At 39.2% G+C, this 18121-nt stretch overlaps 1 protein-coding gene across 6 annotated transcripts in view; it reads left to right on the top strand.

Moving 5' to 3' along the window:
* Slc9c1 (solute carrier family 9 member C1) overlaps positions 1-18121 on the top strand; it is a 66872-nt gene that overhangs the window by 7463 nt on the left and 41288 nt on the right. For all 6 annotated transcript variants that reach the window (NM_001008762.3, NM_001437751.1, NM_001437748.1 and 3 more), the window contains 8 exon segments: positions 2031-2156; positions 3488-3649; positions 6269-6368; positions 7789-7932; positions 8968-9142; positions 10443-10524; positions 12095-12261; positions 13856-13981. In NM_001008762.3, coding sequence (NP_001008762.2) covers positions 2031-2156; positions 3488-3649; positions 6269-6368; positions 7789-7932; positions 8968-9142; positions 10443-10524; positions 12095-12261; positions 13856-13981 — 1082 coding nt within the window.

The following is an 18121-nucleotide window of genomic DNA, read 5'->3' as shown; positions in this document are numbered from 1 at the left end:
TGGGGCTGGGAGGAGAGGAGAGAGTGGAGCTGTGAAAGGGATTTAGAGTGAATAAAATAATTATTGGAGAAAAAAATTTCTCATCAAGGAGGAAAGAAGTAAAATATCGAGTTAAATCATTCGGAAAAGCAAAATAATACAGTTTTTTAGTGTACAGGAAAAATGACCCAGTTTCCCCATTCGATCACTTTTTAATAATGGACAATAGAAATATTATTTTAAATCAACTATTAATATGGATTAATCATGGGTACCTACACACACACACACACATACACATACACACACATACACATACACACACACACACACACAGTAACAACACACATATTCTTATCAACTTATTTTCTACTCTCTGGCCAGATAAATGGGACAGGGATGCTCTTAGAAAATAGAACTAGAATATGAGAGACACGTCAAGTGTAAATACATGAAGAAAGGAAAGCTGAGTCTTGAAGACAAGGAGACTAATATGGTCAGGGGAGAATGTGTTTATTTTATTATACGCTGTGATACTGAGAATGGAATTTAGGTTTTGCAGCATGATAGGCAAGTGTTTTGCCATGTGCTACACCTTATGAGAGGCTATAAAAGTGTTTACTTAGCTGGGTGGTACACACTAGGCATCCCAGAACATGGGAGGGTAAAGCAAGAGAAGCATGATGTCAAGACCGGCCTGAACAACAAAAGGAAATACTGTCTCCCAGTCAATGCAAGCCCGAATCTGTCATTAACCGTGGGATCTCATCTTCTTGAGACTATACCTCCAGGACCCTACCTTTTGTGGATTTCACCAATCTAACAGTTTCTTATTCAAAAGACGTACATTTGTATGACATCCAATTCTGGACCTATTTTAATCTCTAAATCTTGTAATCTAGTATTCCACTGAATTTCCCTTGTCTTTTTTAAAATGACCATAATCTAATTGGTGTATTCTGGAAGGCTGATCTCACAAATTTCTATCAGTTTTGGAGTTTTGTTGTTGTTCTAAAGTTACGTCTTTCAAAAATATTTGTAAAGGGTGCCTTTCTCTTAGCAGCATTTTACTTGATCTTGAAAAGCAACGGTTTGCGCTTGTGAGTCCCTGGGAATGTGCTGTGAGGCACTAGTGGGTATGCACCTGTGAGGACTGAGAAGAACCTCAGAAATCATCCTCCTGATTGGCCCTCACAACACTTGAGTCAGGATCGTTCACTATGGAAGCTCACAAGTTTGGTGTGGCTGGTCAGCCAGGGAGCCGGGGAACTGGCTGTCTCCCTCTACCTCCCTAGTGCTGGGGTTACAGGTGCAGAGGGACAGAATTTTCACATGGGTTCAGGAGCTCCAGCTCAGGTCCTCATGCTCGTACACAAGCAGTATACTGAGTGCGCTGTGTCTCTGTCCTCTAAATCTTTTAGAACTCTATAAATACGACTTTTTGTTTATGCACTTGTGTAAGTCATGCACGGTGGTTTACTGTTCACAGTAAACCAATCTACCCAGGCTGTAGAGTGCAGGTCCGTACAGGACATACATTTGCATTGTCTTCTTGAGATGTTTTTGTTTTTGTTTTTCTTAACTCCAAATTTGTTATTCCTTTTCAAACAGTCACTGTTTGCTTAACTAGTTGTATTTTATGAACTAGGGTAGTTATACAATAGTACGTTTCGCTGAATAATGAACACCCTAAAATGTGGTGGCTTAAAGCTACTGTTTATTACCTATACAACGGCCTGTAGTTAATTTAGTGTTTGATTATGATAGTAGAGACTTAGAGTTGGTAAATAAATAAATTTACTTGTTTTTTTCCTACCATGACAATAGTTTAGGTGACAAAAATCCATAGCTAAGAACAGGTCTAGAATTGGATTCTCTATGTCATTAAAAACATACATCTTTTGAGTAGAAAATTGCTAGCTTGGAGAAATCCACAAAGGATAAGGACCTGGAGGAAGAGGATCTGGAAGATGAGAATCCATGGTTAATGCATGCTAATAACAATTTTATTCTTTAATATTGATGCAGCTTTATCTTCTTGACATGTGTAGGTCTTTCCAGAAGCCTCACAAATTTAATTAACGGAGAGAGTCTACTGACCTCAGTGATATCCTTAATTATATATAGTGCTGTTGTGCAGATCAGTTTCAAGTCAAAGCATATGAACCATACCCTAGGTAAGGATATTTTTCTAACGTCTTAAAAGCTGAATTGGTTTCTTAAAGTTTCCTATGTATTATCTGATTATAAATTATGCTTATAGAAAGTAGCAAGTGTTGGCAGGGTGACTTGACCTATATGTAGCATGGTTTCTCACCGTTGCTGTAACTCTGCTGTAGGCTCAGGTGAAACTTCCCATGGGGCCATTGGTGAGAGCAGCCTTCAGCAGGCATAGGACAAACAATGAGGTGACAGGATTTTCCTGTTACTGCTGCAGTTGTTTTGTTTTCATCTGTGTATCCCCCCCCCCCACCAAACAAAACCCAGATAAACGAAACAGCTTAGAAAATAAGCCACTGGTTGCTTTTTATTGTTTCGGCATTTGTACATTATCCAGTGTCTGTTTCCCCAGGTCATGGTAGCTAGGAAACTAATTAGTGAGTAAACTTTCAAATATTTGAGCCTATGGGGGTTGGAGGCATTCTCATTCAAACCACCGCATCCTACACTAGGATAATGCTACAGAATCCAGTGAGTTGGAGCAGTTTGTGTTATGAAGACTGTTTCCATTCCTTCATGTTTCCCAAACCATCACCTCCTTTTGTATAATTTACTTATTTTCGTTTTATGGACATTGGCATTTTCCCTGCATGCATGTCTATGTAAGGGTATCTGCATTTCCTAGAACTGGGATTACAGAAAGTTGTGAGCTGTCATATAGGTGCTGGGAATTGAACACAGGTCCTCTGGAAGAAAGTCAGTGCGCTCAACTGCTGAGCCATCTCTCCGGCCCCCATTCTCTCCTCTTTTTTTCCAGTGGCAGGAAAAAAACGTGCAAGTTTAGAACTCAAATGCATACAGGGCCATTCACAGAATTCTCCTGTTATACTCTAGTTATCCCCAGAGATATTCCTCTTTCTACTAGGCAGATCTAAGATTCCTTCCTTCCTTTTATCTATGGGAATGATTCCAGGTTTCATACAAGTAACACTATGCAGACTGAGTGAGTTATTTTCATGTACTTAGAAAAAAATAATTAAAAATAAAAAACATAATAAATGTTGGTGAGTACATGAAGAATAGGCACTCCTATGGACCATTGGTATAAATTAATTCAGGTATAGGATCCTTAAGAAAGGTCCTTAAGAAACTACAAACAGGACTAACATATAATCCTCAGGGTCTATAAACTGTGAACTTGGTGTCTTGAAGGGATACTTGTATGCTGATGTTCATTTTAACAGAGCTAATTTTAGTCATGACAGAGTGAAAATTTGACTAGAACACTATTTAATATGATAGCCAAGTGAGTTCCATGAATGGATTTCATTTCTCTATTTTCTTATAGCCCATAAGGTCATGTCCACAGCTTGGTCATATCTTGTGGAAAGTTTCATTACTGGAATCCTAATTACAAAAGCGATTCAGTTATGGATGGCTACCATCTTTGGTGATGACGTCAACCACATCACGCTCATCTTCTCAGTTCTATACCTCATCTTCTATGTTTGTAAGTAGGAGGGCTCATGCTTTACATTAAATTATGCAGAAGGGATAGACGTTAAAAAACACAAAGAATAGGTAACTATGAAAAAGCTTGTGAATTATCTCAAGTGGAATATTTTTGTTCAAATAATATATCAAAATTTTTAAAAATGTGAACACCTGAATCCAGAGGACAATGTACCCAGGTATAGAAAGCCAATTAAAAACAAGGAGGGATTTGACAAAGCCACAATTGTAATCACACTTTATTGGACCATTTCTAAAGAAAGTTTCATAACCAGTTGTACAAAAGCTATGAGTGTAAAAATGAGCCACATACTTTCCTTACATGATATAGAGAGTTTACCTACCAGAACAGACTAGTATCATTTGCCGAGACAGTGGCTCCCAATCTTCCTAGGACTGCAACTCTCTAATACAGTTTCCCATGCTGTGGTAACCCGCAACCATAAAATCATTTTTGTTGGTATTTCATAACTGCAATTTTGCTAGTTATAAATTATGATAAAAATATCTAATACACAAGATATCTGATCTACGAGCATCCCCCCAAAGGGGCTGTGATCCACAGGTTGCAAAACACTGTTCTAAGCCCCCCATATCTGGAAATTCTGATGATTTTACATTAGCAAAAGTTTATAAGCTATTAAGGCGTAAACATTGGGAGCCTGGACTTACACAGAAAAATATAAAAGTTACTGAGCTCTACAGGCTTTGGATAAATTACAATGGAGAAAGTCTTCCATTCAGAAATTCTAGAAGTAGGTACTTTATGTGAAGAACGTTCCCTCTTAGATAAATATCAAAGCATTTAGTAAGTTTATAGCAATTAAAATGTAGTTCTAGAGATACAAAATTCCTAAGTCAATCAAATAGACAGGGCATCCCAGAACTGAGCCAAATATGTACATGTGAGAATATTCAGAATATTTCTTAACTTTAAGAACACATATTTTAAGGTGTATTAATTAATTAGATCAAGAGGGAGCCTTTCATAGATCTGCACTGCTGGGCAATCCCATTTCAGAATGACACATGTGTGGATGTGTGTATTGGTGCCAGATATATAGGAGTTTGCTGAGCAAAGAATTACTCCTAAGAAGAATTCTGACTCAATTATTTAAAATCCCCAAACTCTACAAGATTTCTTTGCAAACTCAAACACCTTAAGACTCATTAAAATATCTATCATCTCCTTCCTCATGGCCTTCTTAGTTTTTGCCTAAAAGCACAGTCACTTCTGGGAAACTCACAACAAAGTCATACTGCATGGCTCATGATTCTGTCAGATCTGATGGCTCCCTCTGTTTCCTCATGTTCTATCTTTCCTGCCTCATTTCTGCTGTTTGTCTCAATGTAAATATTTCCTGAGCATGGGTGTATGCTAGTGGTTATTTGGGGCTCTCATCCCTTAGTCCAAAGCTTACCAAATTATTTCTTTCCAGGAAAATTTAATGTTTGTCCTAAAATAAGTCCCAATTTACAAATTGCTCTTCTTCCTTCAGTTTAGTTATTGTTTTACTTTATTGTTTTGATTTGAGTTTTGGTTTTGAGGCAGGGGCTCACTATACAGACCTAGCTGACCTGGAATATGCTCTGCACACCAGGCTGGCTTTAAACTCATGGAGCTCCTCTGCCTCTGCCTCTGCCTCTGCCTCTGCCTCTGCCTCTGCCTCTGCCTCTGCCTCTGCCTCTGCCTCTGCCTCTGCCTCTGCCTCTGCCTCTGCCTCTGCCTCTGCCTCTGCCTCTGCCTCTGCCTCTGCCTCTGCCTCCTCTGCCTCTGCCTCTGCCTCTGCCTCTGCCTCTCTGCCTCTGCCTCTGCCTCTCTGCCTCTGCCTCTGCCTCTCTGCCTCTGCCTCTGCCTCTCTGCCTCTGCCTCTGCCTCTCTGCCTCTGCCTCTCTGCCTCTGCCTCTGCCTCTGCCTCTGCCTCTGCCTCTGCCTCTGCCTCTGCCTCTGCCTCTGCCTCTGCCAGGGCTGGGATTGCATATTTGCACCATCACACCTAGATCCTAAAAAATCTTTATAGTTATATCAGCAGTCTTAGGAATGGGATTATGAATCTTCTCTTTGTGTTGTACCATATAATTAAAGTTTTTACATGACTACTTTCTACTTTTAAAAAAATTGACTGTTTTCTATACTCTTCAATAAATGCATCAATAAAAAAAGAGGAGATCCATATGGGAGTTGTGTTTTCCCCAATTCCTAATTCTACCACAAAACATACCTCTTGCACTATCTTCCAAACAGAAATGTATGAAGTGGGTTGGCCCTTACAGAATTCAACAGGTCATCCTTTTGACTTTTGATTCATTTATCCAGCATCCCTTTGAAACATTGTTGAGGATACTTAGGCTGCTGGCATAGATGAAGAGATATTTAAACTGCTGATGATATGAAGTCAAAGTAGTGTAAGGACACACATCACATAGTTTACAACACAATGGGATGTGTACCTGAAGAGGAGAAACTATGAACAGCAGTAATAACTTGTAATGTTTTTAGGTGAAACTAAGTTGAGTAACTTCTGTGTAAAGCCATGATATCTGACATTTTCCCATTCAGTAGAGATCATGTTACCATTGAAGTTGATCCTTTTGTTGTTATTCATTTTAAAATTAGGTGAGCTAATTGGAATGTCTGGAATATTTACTCTGGCCACCATAGGACTTTTTCTAAATTCTACAAGTTTTAAACCAGGAGTTGAAGCATTTCTCCTCGAGTGAGTGGCTCTCCTGTTTTGACTTTGTTTTATACACTGGAAGCTATGAAATTACAACAGTAATTGTATCTGCATGGTGTGAGTAAAACACTGATATGTAAAATACCCCACTGGTTTTTCTGTAACATTTATTGATGCATACTTTTAGACAAAGCAGGCCACCTGATCTTGAGTTTCCACTGTGTGCATTTTCCCCCTGCCTCACATCCCTTTTAGTGAAGATTTTTGGCTACTGTGTCTTTATGACAAATTACCTACACGAAAAATTATGCAATCATCAGTGAAAGTGAACAAGGAATTCATCAACGTTCAATATAGGTTAAAAGTAAACTGTTAAGAAAAGAACATCATGCAGGTAAACACGTGATTTGAAAGCAATTTAAATTAATTGGTGCAAATTAGTAACCTTTTTCCCCCATTGAGTCTGAAAGAAATATTTAGGTTGCAGTTATAGGCAACCTGACACAACAGAGTCACTGAACATCTAGACACCATGGTTCATGTAACTATTATTCCTGGTGCTGCCGATAAACATACACTCTTCTGGCTTTTGGTTTCCAAGCCTTCTCCCCTCCTGTGTTCTGCCTGCCATCTTACCTGAGCCACTTATTCCATGGTCATATAAATAGCTACTGTGTAATCTCAATCCCAGGGATCTAAATAAAATGTAGCATACACCAGGCCCTGTTCTTAAAGTGGTAGAAATCTTAAGATGATAGTGGTAAGTCCCACTGCATACTTCAACAACCTCTAGTTTCCATCTTTTTATTATCCCCTCCGGTTCCCCATTTCTCACAGTTCTGTAACTCCTCAGCCAAATCATTGATGCTATCCCCTGTAACTGTCACACCCACCATACTGTAGACTCAATTCCTCCTTACCGAGGCCACTGTAACTACTGTAAGGCTTTTTATCTCCTTTACCTATGAACTTAGGCATTTTCATGGCAAATTTGCGACTTTTATCCATTTTCTGCCATTCGCCACTCTCTATCACCACCACATTCTATCAGTTAACCTTTTATTATTAGTGACTTTAAGACCTAAAAAATTTTTTATTAAAAATAAATAAGTAAATAAATAATTTTTTATTATCTGTGAATTCAAGTTACATGAACCATGGTGTCTAGATGTTCAGTGACTCTGTTGTGTCAGGTTGCCTATAACTGCAACCTAAATATTTCTTTCAGACTCAATGGGGGGAAAAGGTTACTAATTTGCACCAATTAATTTAAATTGTTTTCAAATCACGTGTTTACCTGCATGATGTTCTTTTCTTAACAGTTTACTTTTAACCTATATTGAACGTTGATGAATTCCTTGTTCACTTTCACTGATGATTGCATAATTTTTCGTGTAGGTAAGCTTTATAATAAACAAGTTAACTGCAACTATATTTTATTCTTCTCAAAAAAATGCAGATTCTGGAACTGCCTGTCCTTTATTGGTTTCCTTATGGTGTTCACTTTCATTGGACTTCTAATCCCTGCACACACATATTTATATATATCATTTTCTGATGTGTATTACTCATTAAATATCTACTTCACGCTGATTGTTTTAAGGTAAGAATGCCAGGTGAAATGTGTACATAGGAAATTATTTGACGAATGTTTTATAAACTGAAGAAATTATTTTAAACCTCAGCCTGAACAGTTAGTTGACCTAACCTTCTCAAGTGGTCATTGGCAAAGTAATAATGCCCAGGGGTTGTATCAGACAGGTTTTTAATGAATTTTAGATCAATGTAAACACTCTGTAAAATTTCTGAATATAAAAAGTTCATAATGTACTAAGATTCCTAAGAGGCAAGTACTATTAATGTTTGGCATATTTCACTCAGAATTTTCTATCTTTATACAAGGGTAGAAACTTTACCAAACAGGAAAAAAATCGTATCTTAACATTTTTGCTCAATATTAGGTTATCATTTCTTTGAATTAAAAACTTGAAATGGAAACAGCTCTTTAAAAAATTAGAATTAAAACCTCCTTGTAAATCCCCTCCCCGCAATGATTTTTCCAGTTCCCTCTTTCCAGGTTTAAAAGGCAGAAAAATCTGCATCAAAAGGAGACGTACACTAAGAAAGGAGGCCATAAGTGAAACCTCGTCTGTCGCTCAAATAGTTCAAATTCTACTCCCATCTGGCAAAATCAGTTAGTCGCTGATAGCCACCAACTACTCGCAGATATTTGTCCCAACTGGTCATACAAAACAGGAATGACACGGGGGATGGGGGAGAAACTGAACAATACAGACAAAATGATCAAGATGAAAATCTGCAAAGCAAAAGAAAGGAAGGACGTTTCCCCCTGATTTTCTGCTTTCCACTTCTTATTGTAGCTTTGAGCTTACCAATAGTCTAACCTTCAGCTTCCACTCATAGAAACATGACCCACATGTGATGTGAAATTATCCTAGCGTTCAGTCATGCAAAGACATGAAAGCCAGTCATTCTCCCTGTGTGCCTCTAAGACATACGCCTTCCTTTGGAGTCACGACAACAGTGTGTGAAAGATGGCTCGCTGGGAATGCAGTAGATTAAAAGAGAAAGACACGTCTACAACAAAAATAACTGAAAACTCGTTTTGTTTTACCAGGCTTCTGGTCTTTCTGCTAATGAGCCCCATTTTGTCTCGACTTGGTCACGGGTTCAGCTGGCGCTGGGCGTTCATCATGGTCTGGAGTGAAATGAAAGGAACACCGAACATAAATATGGCCCTTCTGCTTGCCTACTCGGACGTTTCTCTTGGTTCCGAGAGGGAAAGATCTCAAGTAAAGAAAGCTTTGTTTTCTTATTTGGGTATTTGATGGGAACTGTTCAGCATCGATTTTGTACTGCAATCCCCGTAGGGCTTCCTGAGGTTGAGGGTGGGGGTGCTATCGTTTTTTGTCGTCTGTTCATTCGGAGAGAGTTGTGAACTCACTTACAGGAAGAGACAAGACACAAAGACTTGAGCAAGGATTTTAGCCAAGAGCCTGCAGGACTGGCGAGGAAAATCAAATAATTTTCATCCCCCTTCCAGCTAGAGACACTCAGTCTCCTTCATAGATCTAATGGGTTTCAGATGATGGTGGATTAAAAACTATAATTCATTTTTTTTTCTTTTCTTTTATTGGATATTTTCTTTATTTACATTTCAGATGTTATCCCTTTTCCTGGTTTCCCCTCTGAAAACTCCCCATCACATCCCCCTACCCCCTGCCTTAATAAGGGTACTCCCCTACCCATCCACCCACTCCCTCCTACTTCCCCGCTCTGGCATTCCCCTACACTGGGCCATTGAGCCTTCACAGGACCAAGGGCCTCTCCTCCCATTGATCCCCAACAAGACCATCCCCTGCTACATCTGCAGCTGGAGCCATGGGTCTCTTTTTTTTTTTTTTTTTTTTTTTGGTTCTTTTTTTCGGAGCTGGGAACCGAACCCAGGGCCTTGCGCTTCCTAGGTAAGCGCTCTACCACTGAGCTAAATCCCCAACCCCGAGCCATGGGTCTCTTGGTGTCTACTCTTGTGTTGGTGGTATATTCCTTGGGGAGGTCTGGTTGATCCATTTTGTTCTTCCTATGAGGTTGCAAATATCAGCTGTTGCAAACAAACGCTCGATTGTTTTTGTTTATTTATTATAGAATCTGTTCATTCGAGGAGATAGTTGGATGATAATTGACTTTATCTCCTTGTATCACTCTATATGCTTACCTTTAATAATTCTAGAATGCAAAAACATTTGCCAGGTAAGGATGTCTAAGTAATGTCCTATCAGAACATACTAGAACATACTGTATTGCATGTTAAGGTGAGATTATTACAAAGAACTTTGCAGATCCCAAGGACACAAAGAAGACACAGTCCTGAAACTCATTCTTTTTTCTTAATTCATGATTGAAGATGCATATGTACAAGAATACAGTGGGTTACCATACCACTTCTCTCATGCCTGATACACAATTTCCTTACTTGCTACAATAAATCATCTGTTAGCCTAAAACAACTAGTTCAATTTATACTACAGAATATAGAATATATTGTAATGCTACTCTGACTACGACTTGCTTAATATCTCTTTTCAATTCTAGATATTATTCCATGGCGTGTCAGTATGTGTAATCACCCTGATTGTCAATAGATTTATTTTGCCAATGGCAGTAATTAAACTAGGTAAGCCCTACTGTTTACTATGGTGAGAGAAGAAAAAAATTATTCCAAATACTCTAAGAAGCACTGATAAGAAAATATCCACCTAAATACAAGTCAGTGTTTTCTAATTGAAGAAGAAATTGAATTGATGTATGAGATGGATAAATCATTCAGGCTAATAGACTTATTTTAAGAGATTTTTATGTTAAAGAGCAGTATAAGTTAAAGAGTTAAAGAGCAGTATACGTTCATCCAATTATTCAGAAAACTTTTCAGTAAGAATGTTCTAGATAGTAGACACTATTGTAAGAAGTATTACAATCTGAAGACAGGTAAGATTTCTATGCTGGCAGAGTTCACACCGGAATAAAGAAAAACAAGCTGTGAATAAATCAATTTATGAAGTTCACAGATACACTAAAATAAATAAGCTATATGGAAAATAAAAAAGAGATGATGGTAGGTCCTGCTCTCCTGAGGAAACTAGAGACTTTGCTCAAGGACAGAAGGCAGTAGACAGATATGACCCTCAAAGAATAAGGCAGCTAATTCATCTGACTAAATCATTTGCCCGTACGATCATGGACGTTGTGTTTCAAGAACTTCAGTGTGAATGTCTGAGAAATGAGAGAGCCAGTAACATAAGTTCTAATAATATGAAGTGGGACTTCCACAGGAGAATGAAGGGTTGACATTTTGTAAGCTCAAGGCCACAGTATCATAGGCCCAAAAGAGGAAAAGCATCAAGCTGCAAACAGTACTGTTTCCTTACCTAGAGAACTGGAAGAAAAGACTCACCCTGAAAATAAATAAATATAGAGAAACAAAATAGATAGATAGATAGATAGATAGATAGATAGATAGATAGATAGATAGATAGATAGATGGATAAAGACTGATGAATACAAAATGCTGAGTCATCTTTCCCTAGCATATAGTAAACATTCAATATTCACTGTGAGTACAAAAACCTTGAACTGTTAACATTCTTGCCATTAAAGAGTTTATGTAGACTCTTTAATGTTCAGACATAAACATACTTGTGTACTTGTGGTAGGGCTGGGAGATGGATCTGGATAACGTATGTGCCACATAATTTTAAAGGCATGAGTCTGGATCCCTAGAACCCATGCTCCCACCAAAAAAAAAAAAAAAAAAAAGCCAGATGTGGTGTCACGCACCTATAACCCTAATGCAGACAGACACAAACAAGCATATTCCAGAATCCTGCTCACTGACTAGCCACTGTAGCCCACACGGCCAGTTACAGGTTCGGTCAGAGACCCTGCCTCGAAAACTCAGAAGAGGAAGTGATTGAAAAAGGTATCTCATTGTCAACCTGTGGTCTCCACATACAACCACACAAGAGAAGTGTACCTGAGCACACATCCACATATGCACACCATACACACACACACACACACACACACACACACACACACACACACACACACACACACACGCGCGCGCGCGCGCACACACCACAAATGATTAGTGTTGGTAGATAAAGAACAAAAGGATATTTTACAACTCATATGAAAAAAAAAATCATGTCTTTCTGTTGTTTCTACAATGTGCTCTTTGCCCTAAGGTCTTCGTGATGTCACATCAACAAAATATAAATCGGTTTATTATACATTCCAGCACTTTCAAGAGCTAACCAAATCCACAGCCATGGCACTCAAATTTGACAAAGATCTTGCTAACGCTGACTGGAACATGGTTGACAAGGCGATTATACTTCAAAATCCATATGCTGTAAGCATATAATAGCTCTCTATTCCACTAGACTAAATATGATTAAGTCATATGTGTTAATTCAAATTGAAAACACAATTTTTAAATTGTTGAGAGGTATATTGGCCACTCCTCATTTTTGTAATAATAAGGGCACCATCTTAGTACTGTGGTTATTGCATGACAAAGCAGAAGTCTCGACCAATCTGAGTACATAGGACATACATGTAAATTAATAGGGGAGAGGAACATATTGCATTGCCTTTTAAAGATAATGTAAAAGAGAAGAGGAACGTGAGCCTTGGAGAGCAGCCTCTCTTCACAAGGTCAGGAGCGAGAATCCCTTACTTTTTCATAATTTATTTAGGTTATTGTGTGTGCTAAGCACTGGCTACAGCCTAATGTTTGGTTAGTGGCATTTTATATAAAATAGAGTCTGGGGTCAGCAACAAAAATGTATCTATGATTGAAATAGCACTTTTTAATCTCTGAGCAATGCTTAAGAATCTCTCAGATCAGACTTAGCCATTTTAAAGGACTCAGGACATCAGCCTGGGCAACAAGAGAAGCTGACTCAGAAAAAGTCCAGTAGTATTCAGCACAGCACTGAGTCATAGCCACCACAAGGGAAATGCTAAAGTATTCCTGGGTCTTCCCAAGGCCATTCTTCTCTTCTCATGTCCTGCGCTGTGTAGGTTTTCATTGTGCTCTTTGTCTGGGTCCCGTTAAGTGAAGGGCCTGTTTTGAGGGGTGCAGAGTTTTGGTCTCTATGAAGTGAGATTCCAAGTCCATTTCATATTCATAATGTGTGCTTGAAGATATACCTGGGGACTCAGAACAGAGTCCTGTCCTGGAATCCAAGTGAAATTTCTGCTTAGACAAATACTAGTTCATTCCAAAGCTTTCTTCAGTTTCACCGCATCCCTTATTAGGGCATTTTGCTGACCTGTCTTCATCAGGATCACCTGGAACACCATTGAGCTGCCTGATCCCCCTGTGGAGAGTCTGATGCACACTGTAACACCAGGCATTCTCACCCCACTGCCCATCTATCTGGTCATACGGAAGTTCCCAAGCCACACTTGATTAGTTTCAGAAGCAGAAGGGGAGTACTAGCATTGTCCTCTCTGTGGTGCAGCCCTGATATGATTACTGAGTCATACATGGATCCTGGGCCTCACACTCAGAAGACCTGGCTTAAAGTCTAGCTTTTAATTAATCCCCTTTTTTATTGGACTTTTTAAATTTACATTTCAAATACAGCCCATATATAGTCGCTTTTTTTTTAAAGCAGTGGATAGAAGCGGGAGCCTTGCTAAGCAAAGCTAAGTCACACAGGGTGACTGTAATCCTCCTGCCTCAGTCTCTCTTGTGGGTGGAATTAAAGGTCTCTGTATCTGTATCCCTAGGTTTGTCTGTCATTGTGAGCAAATGAATTTCTCTAACCTTCAGTTTTTCTCATTGGCAAATTTCCCACATTTGCATCTCTTTAACACGTGTTTACTTTTTTCTGCCTTGAATGATTTTTTAAATTTTATTTAATTAATTTTAATTTAATTTAATTTATTTAATAATCGTGCATCACAGTTCTGCTTCTTTTCATTGGCTTTATTAGTTAAACCAAGAAGAAACAACGGAACATCAGAAGGTGAAATGTCCTGATTGCAACAAGGAAATAGATGAGACCCTTAACATTGAAGCCATGGAGCTGGCCAACAGGCGTCTCCTGTCAGCGCAAATAGTTAGTTCTCCTCTACACTTCTCTAAACATGTTAGGATCCAAAACTGTACTGAACAGGTTTTCCCTTGATTAATATATTTTAATTACTTCCATGTACACAACTCAACAAAGGCATGCTAGTATAAAAGCTATTAAAAAAAATCATGGGGGGATTTCAGAAAGAGAGAGACTAGTGGTGGAGAAAAAAAGTCTAAGGAAGTAAGGAAAATGGAAGAAAAGGGGGGAGAAGGGAGGGAGGGAGGAAGGAAGGAGAAAAAGAAGGAAATCTTAGTGTACTATATATGTATATATAATATATATATTATTTCCAATATATTCTGTGTCATAGACTATATATATCATATATATTCCCTACCTATTACATATGTAATATATGTTATATATAATATATTCCCTATCTATAACACAGAAAATACTGGAAATAATATATAACACCATATATGCTATACACGTTTTATATATTATATATATAACATAAATATAATATTATGCATATGCATATACAATATACAATATATGATATATGGTATAATCATGCTATACATATATTATATATATGTATATAAATATAAAGGTATTTAGTTTGGAAGTTTCACAGATGCATATGGCATCCTTCAGCTGTGTGTAAACAGCTGGTTGCTCCATGATACTATCGTCTCTGATTCTAATCCCAGTATTTTCCACCAAATCCTCGAATAAATGCAGTTAGAGGCTATTGTGCCTTCATTCAAATGACAGTTAAGGATCAGAGAAGCTCTGTAGTGAAGATGTGAACAAGATCTAGGCAGTTGCTCTTAGCGTAGTTTCAGCTTCCTCACCAGGTCAGGATCTTGAGCGCACACACTATGCCTCACTCTTTCACAGCATCCATGTTCATTCTCCTTACGTGCAGAACCCGTGGCTTTCAACTATTGCAGCCATTCAGGATTCTAAGCCGTCTGCTTTCTCACCCCGCTTGGGAAATGGGCAGTCTGTAAGGTCTGAGTTTTCTTTCTTCCGCTGTAATCAAGGCAGACATGCAGACGTGCTCTTGTAAGCCCCCACTTACTCAAGAACTTTGAAGCATCAGTGCCATGTCCATTGTGGATGAATGACATGGCTGCCAGGTACTGAATCCCACCTGCAGTCTTCACACTTGTCACACTAGAGTAGGTATCACCATCTGCAGGGCAAGCCTGTCCTCTCCCACAGTTAGGTGAGCAGTGGGAACATTGTTTTTTTTTATTATTTTTGGTTTTGTTTTACTGGTCTTTTTTTCTAGCTCTTATTTTATTAGCTCTCTGAAAGCTGTTACTCCTGAGTGCCATGGTCCCTGACTAATGAAGAAAAGCAAGTCACCAGGGGTTTTGCTTGAAACTCTCTCTGAGCAGCTTTTAAAGCAAAGACAAGAAAATGCCCCTCCTTGAATATATGGCAGCAGAAAAAAGGGTGTAAATATGGGTGAGAAGGAAACTGGAATAGAATAGACAGGAAGCAGACCACATTTGCAAATGGAAGGGGCTTTAGAAAGAAGGCGAATGGGGCTGGCGCCTAACCCTGGATAGTCAGGGCAGCCTGGCTTACTGTCTTTTACCTAGGATGACTTACTGTTTCCTTTGATTGGGAAACCAGGAAGGGAAGTTTGAAATTAGGCTTTAACTCTGGGGAAAAAATGGGAATGCACGCCACGTAGTCTTACAGAACTCAGGAAATTAAAATCACTTTTGTAGTTTTTCTGTGAAAGTCCCCAGATCGAAACATTCTAGTGTAATAGAAAAGTTTTTAAGCTGGAGTTTGCAAACCACGGTGTGGACAAATCAGCCACTGTACAGCTGCGTAAATCTAACTGGATATGCTAGGCACGATCTTGCAATCGGAACAGCAGACTCTTTTCAAATTGCTTTTCCAAATGCACAGCTCGGCCTTCCCCGTGGCCATTTACTTCTCTCTTAAGTAGATTGCATCCTCGGACCATCTATCTTCTAGAAGTCCAAGCCTCCGCACTCAACCTAATTTTTGCTGTGTCTCCTCGATGCGCTTGCCCTGCTCACACGTATGCAGACACACTTTAGCCTGTTCGTTATTCGCCCGACTTTGCAACGTGCTCAGCTTCTCCATGTGGGCTTCCCACACAATTTCTGCGATTGCTCTTCTGTCCCACAGCTACCCACCACAGCTTGTTTCCTGTTCCATCCCTGTTTCCACACGCATTCCATGCATGTGCACACACATACACAGAGCACTTCCTCAAAGTTCAAAAGCTATAAGACATTTGCTTCAGTAATATCTTTTAAACATTATATTATTAATTTTTACTTTAAAATTTTTTTATTGAAAGTGGATTTTTTCAAACAGTGTATTCTTATTATTAGTTCCCCTCCCCTGATACCCCCCAGATCCTCTCCATCTTCTCACCTGTCCTTTTTATTTTTCATTAAAAACAGGCATTTAATAATAATAATAACAACAATAATAACTATCAGAATACAGCAAAGCAATCAGAAGAAAATCAGAGCCAAAGAAAAGCCCAAGAAACACATATAGAAGCAGAGACACATTCGCACACAAAGAAATTCCACAAAAACATAAAATTGGTAAACATAATATATAAGTAAAAGACCTGTAAGGTGAAAACAAATAAAAAACATAAATAAAGCATTATGAGACAAAATCCTCCAAAAGTACCACTGGGTTTGTTTTGTGCTGGCCAACTCCTGCTAGGCACGGGTCCTGCCCTTAAGTGTGGTTTGTATGCCCAGGGAGGCACTGCTAGAGAAAACTAATTTCTTCTTTTCAAGAAGTCATCACCTGGAGATACCTTCTGGATTAGGGACAGTAGCCTGTGTCTATTTTCTGTCGCAGTGCTGGGACTTGATCTGGCTTAGACTTCACGGGTCCCGTGCATGCAGCCACAGTGTCTGGGACTTCATGTGTGCGTCAGTCCTGCAGTATTTAGAAGACCTTCTTTCCTCAGTGTGTTCTATCTATCTTCTCTTACAATCTCTCCTCCTTTTCTTCCACAAAGTTCCCTGGGCCCCGAGGGTAGAGAGATTTGATGGACACATCCCACTGAGGACTAAGCGTCCCCAGGTCTGTCACTGGGAACGTTATCCTGCTGTGGGTCTCAGTTTTTGTTCCCATCTACTTCAGCCGGAAGCTTCTCTGATGCTGGCTGAGCAAGACACTGTTCTCTGGGTAGAGCAGAATGTCATCAGGAGTCATTTTGTGTGCATTTTCCTTTAGCATGGTGGTCCTCAAACTGTGGGTCACAACCCCTTTGAGAATCAAATGACCCTTTCACAGAGATCGCATATCAGATATTTACATTACGATTCATAACAGTAGCAAATTTACAGTTATGAAGTAGCAACAAGAATAATTTTGTGGTTGGGGTCACCAGGACATGAGGAACTGTTTTAAAGGGTTGCAAGCATCAGGAAGGTATGGAACCACTGCTTTAGCAGAACAGCAGTGTTTGGTCTTCCCTTTGGTTAATGCCCTATCTAGTCTCAGATTTCTGGTCAACCAAGCAACTCAAGGATGGGATCCATCGAAAGGAGTGCGCTTTAGATCCAACCAGGTAGTGGTTGGTTACTCCCACAAGCTTTGTGCCACTGTTACACCAGCCTCTCTTGCAAGTAGGGTGCCATCGTAGATCAAAGGGTTTGCATCTGGGTTGGTGGTAGCTTCCTTTTCCTGTAGTGTGCAGAGTAGCTTGTAGAATTGTGAACACTAGTCCGTAGAGATCAAGGCTCTAGCTAGGAATTCTATTTCCCTGTGTTCAATGAGTTATGTAAATGTTGTCTTAGCTATAAGGCCTTACCAAGAGTATGTGGAGATCAATAACTAGTGTTGGCAATGGGGGGGGGAGATTATTTGCATATTTCCATGGTGCCCCATTTGGCCAGCAATTCAATTAGATGTATCATATTCCAAGCACTGGAGGTTTTCTTTGGAAGAAAAAGATTCCTAGTTGGCACTTTCTTTCCTGTGTTTCTTGGTGATTTTGTTTGCATGCTTTTATATATGAGTATATTTTAAGAATATAAAATATTCTTCTACTGTATTAACTTTCCATAAATCCCTCAAATGATCCTTAGTTAGCTCTCTGTCCCTCTAGTCCCTCCCTCCCCATCTCACCCTGTATCTCCCAATCTGATC

The sequence above is a fragment of the Rattus norvegicus genome, chromosome 11 (assembly GCF_021556685.1).
Source record: "Rattus norvegicus strain SHRSP/BbbUtx chromosome 11, alternate assembly SHRSP_T2T, whole genome shotgun sequence".
Taxonomy (NCBI): domain Eukaryota; kingdom Metazoa; phylum Chordata; class Mammalia; order Rodentia; family Muridae; genus Rattus; species Rattus norvegicus.
The sequence above is the reverse complement of the archived record's forward strand: the minus strand, read 5'-3'. Positions and strand labels throughout refer to the sequence as shown.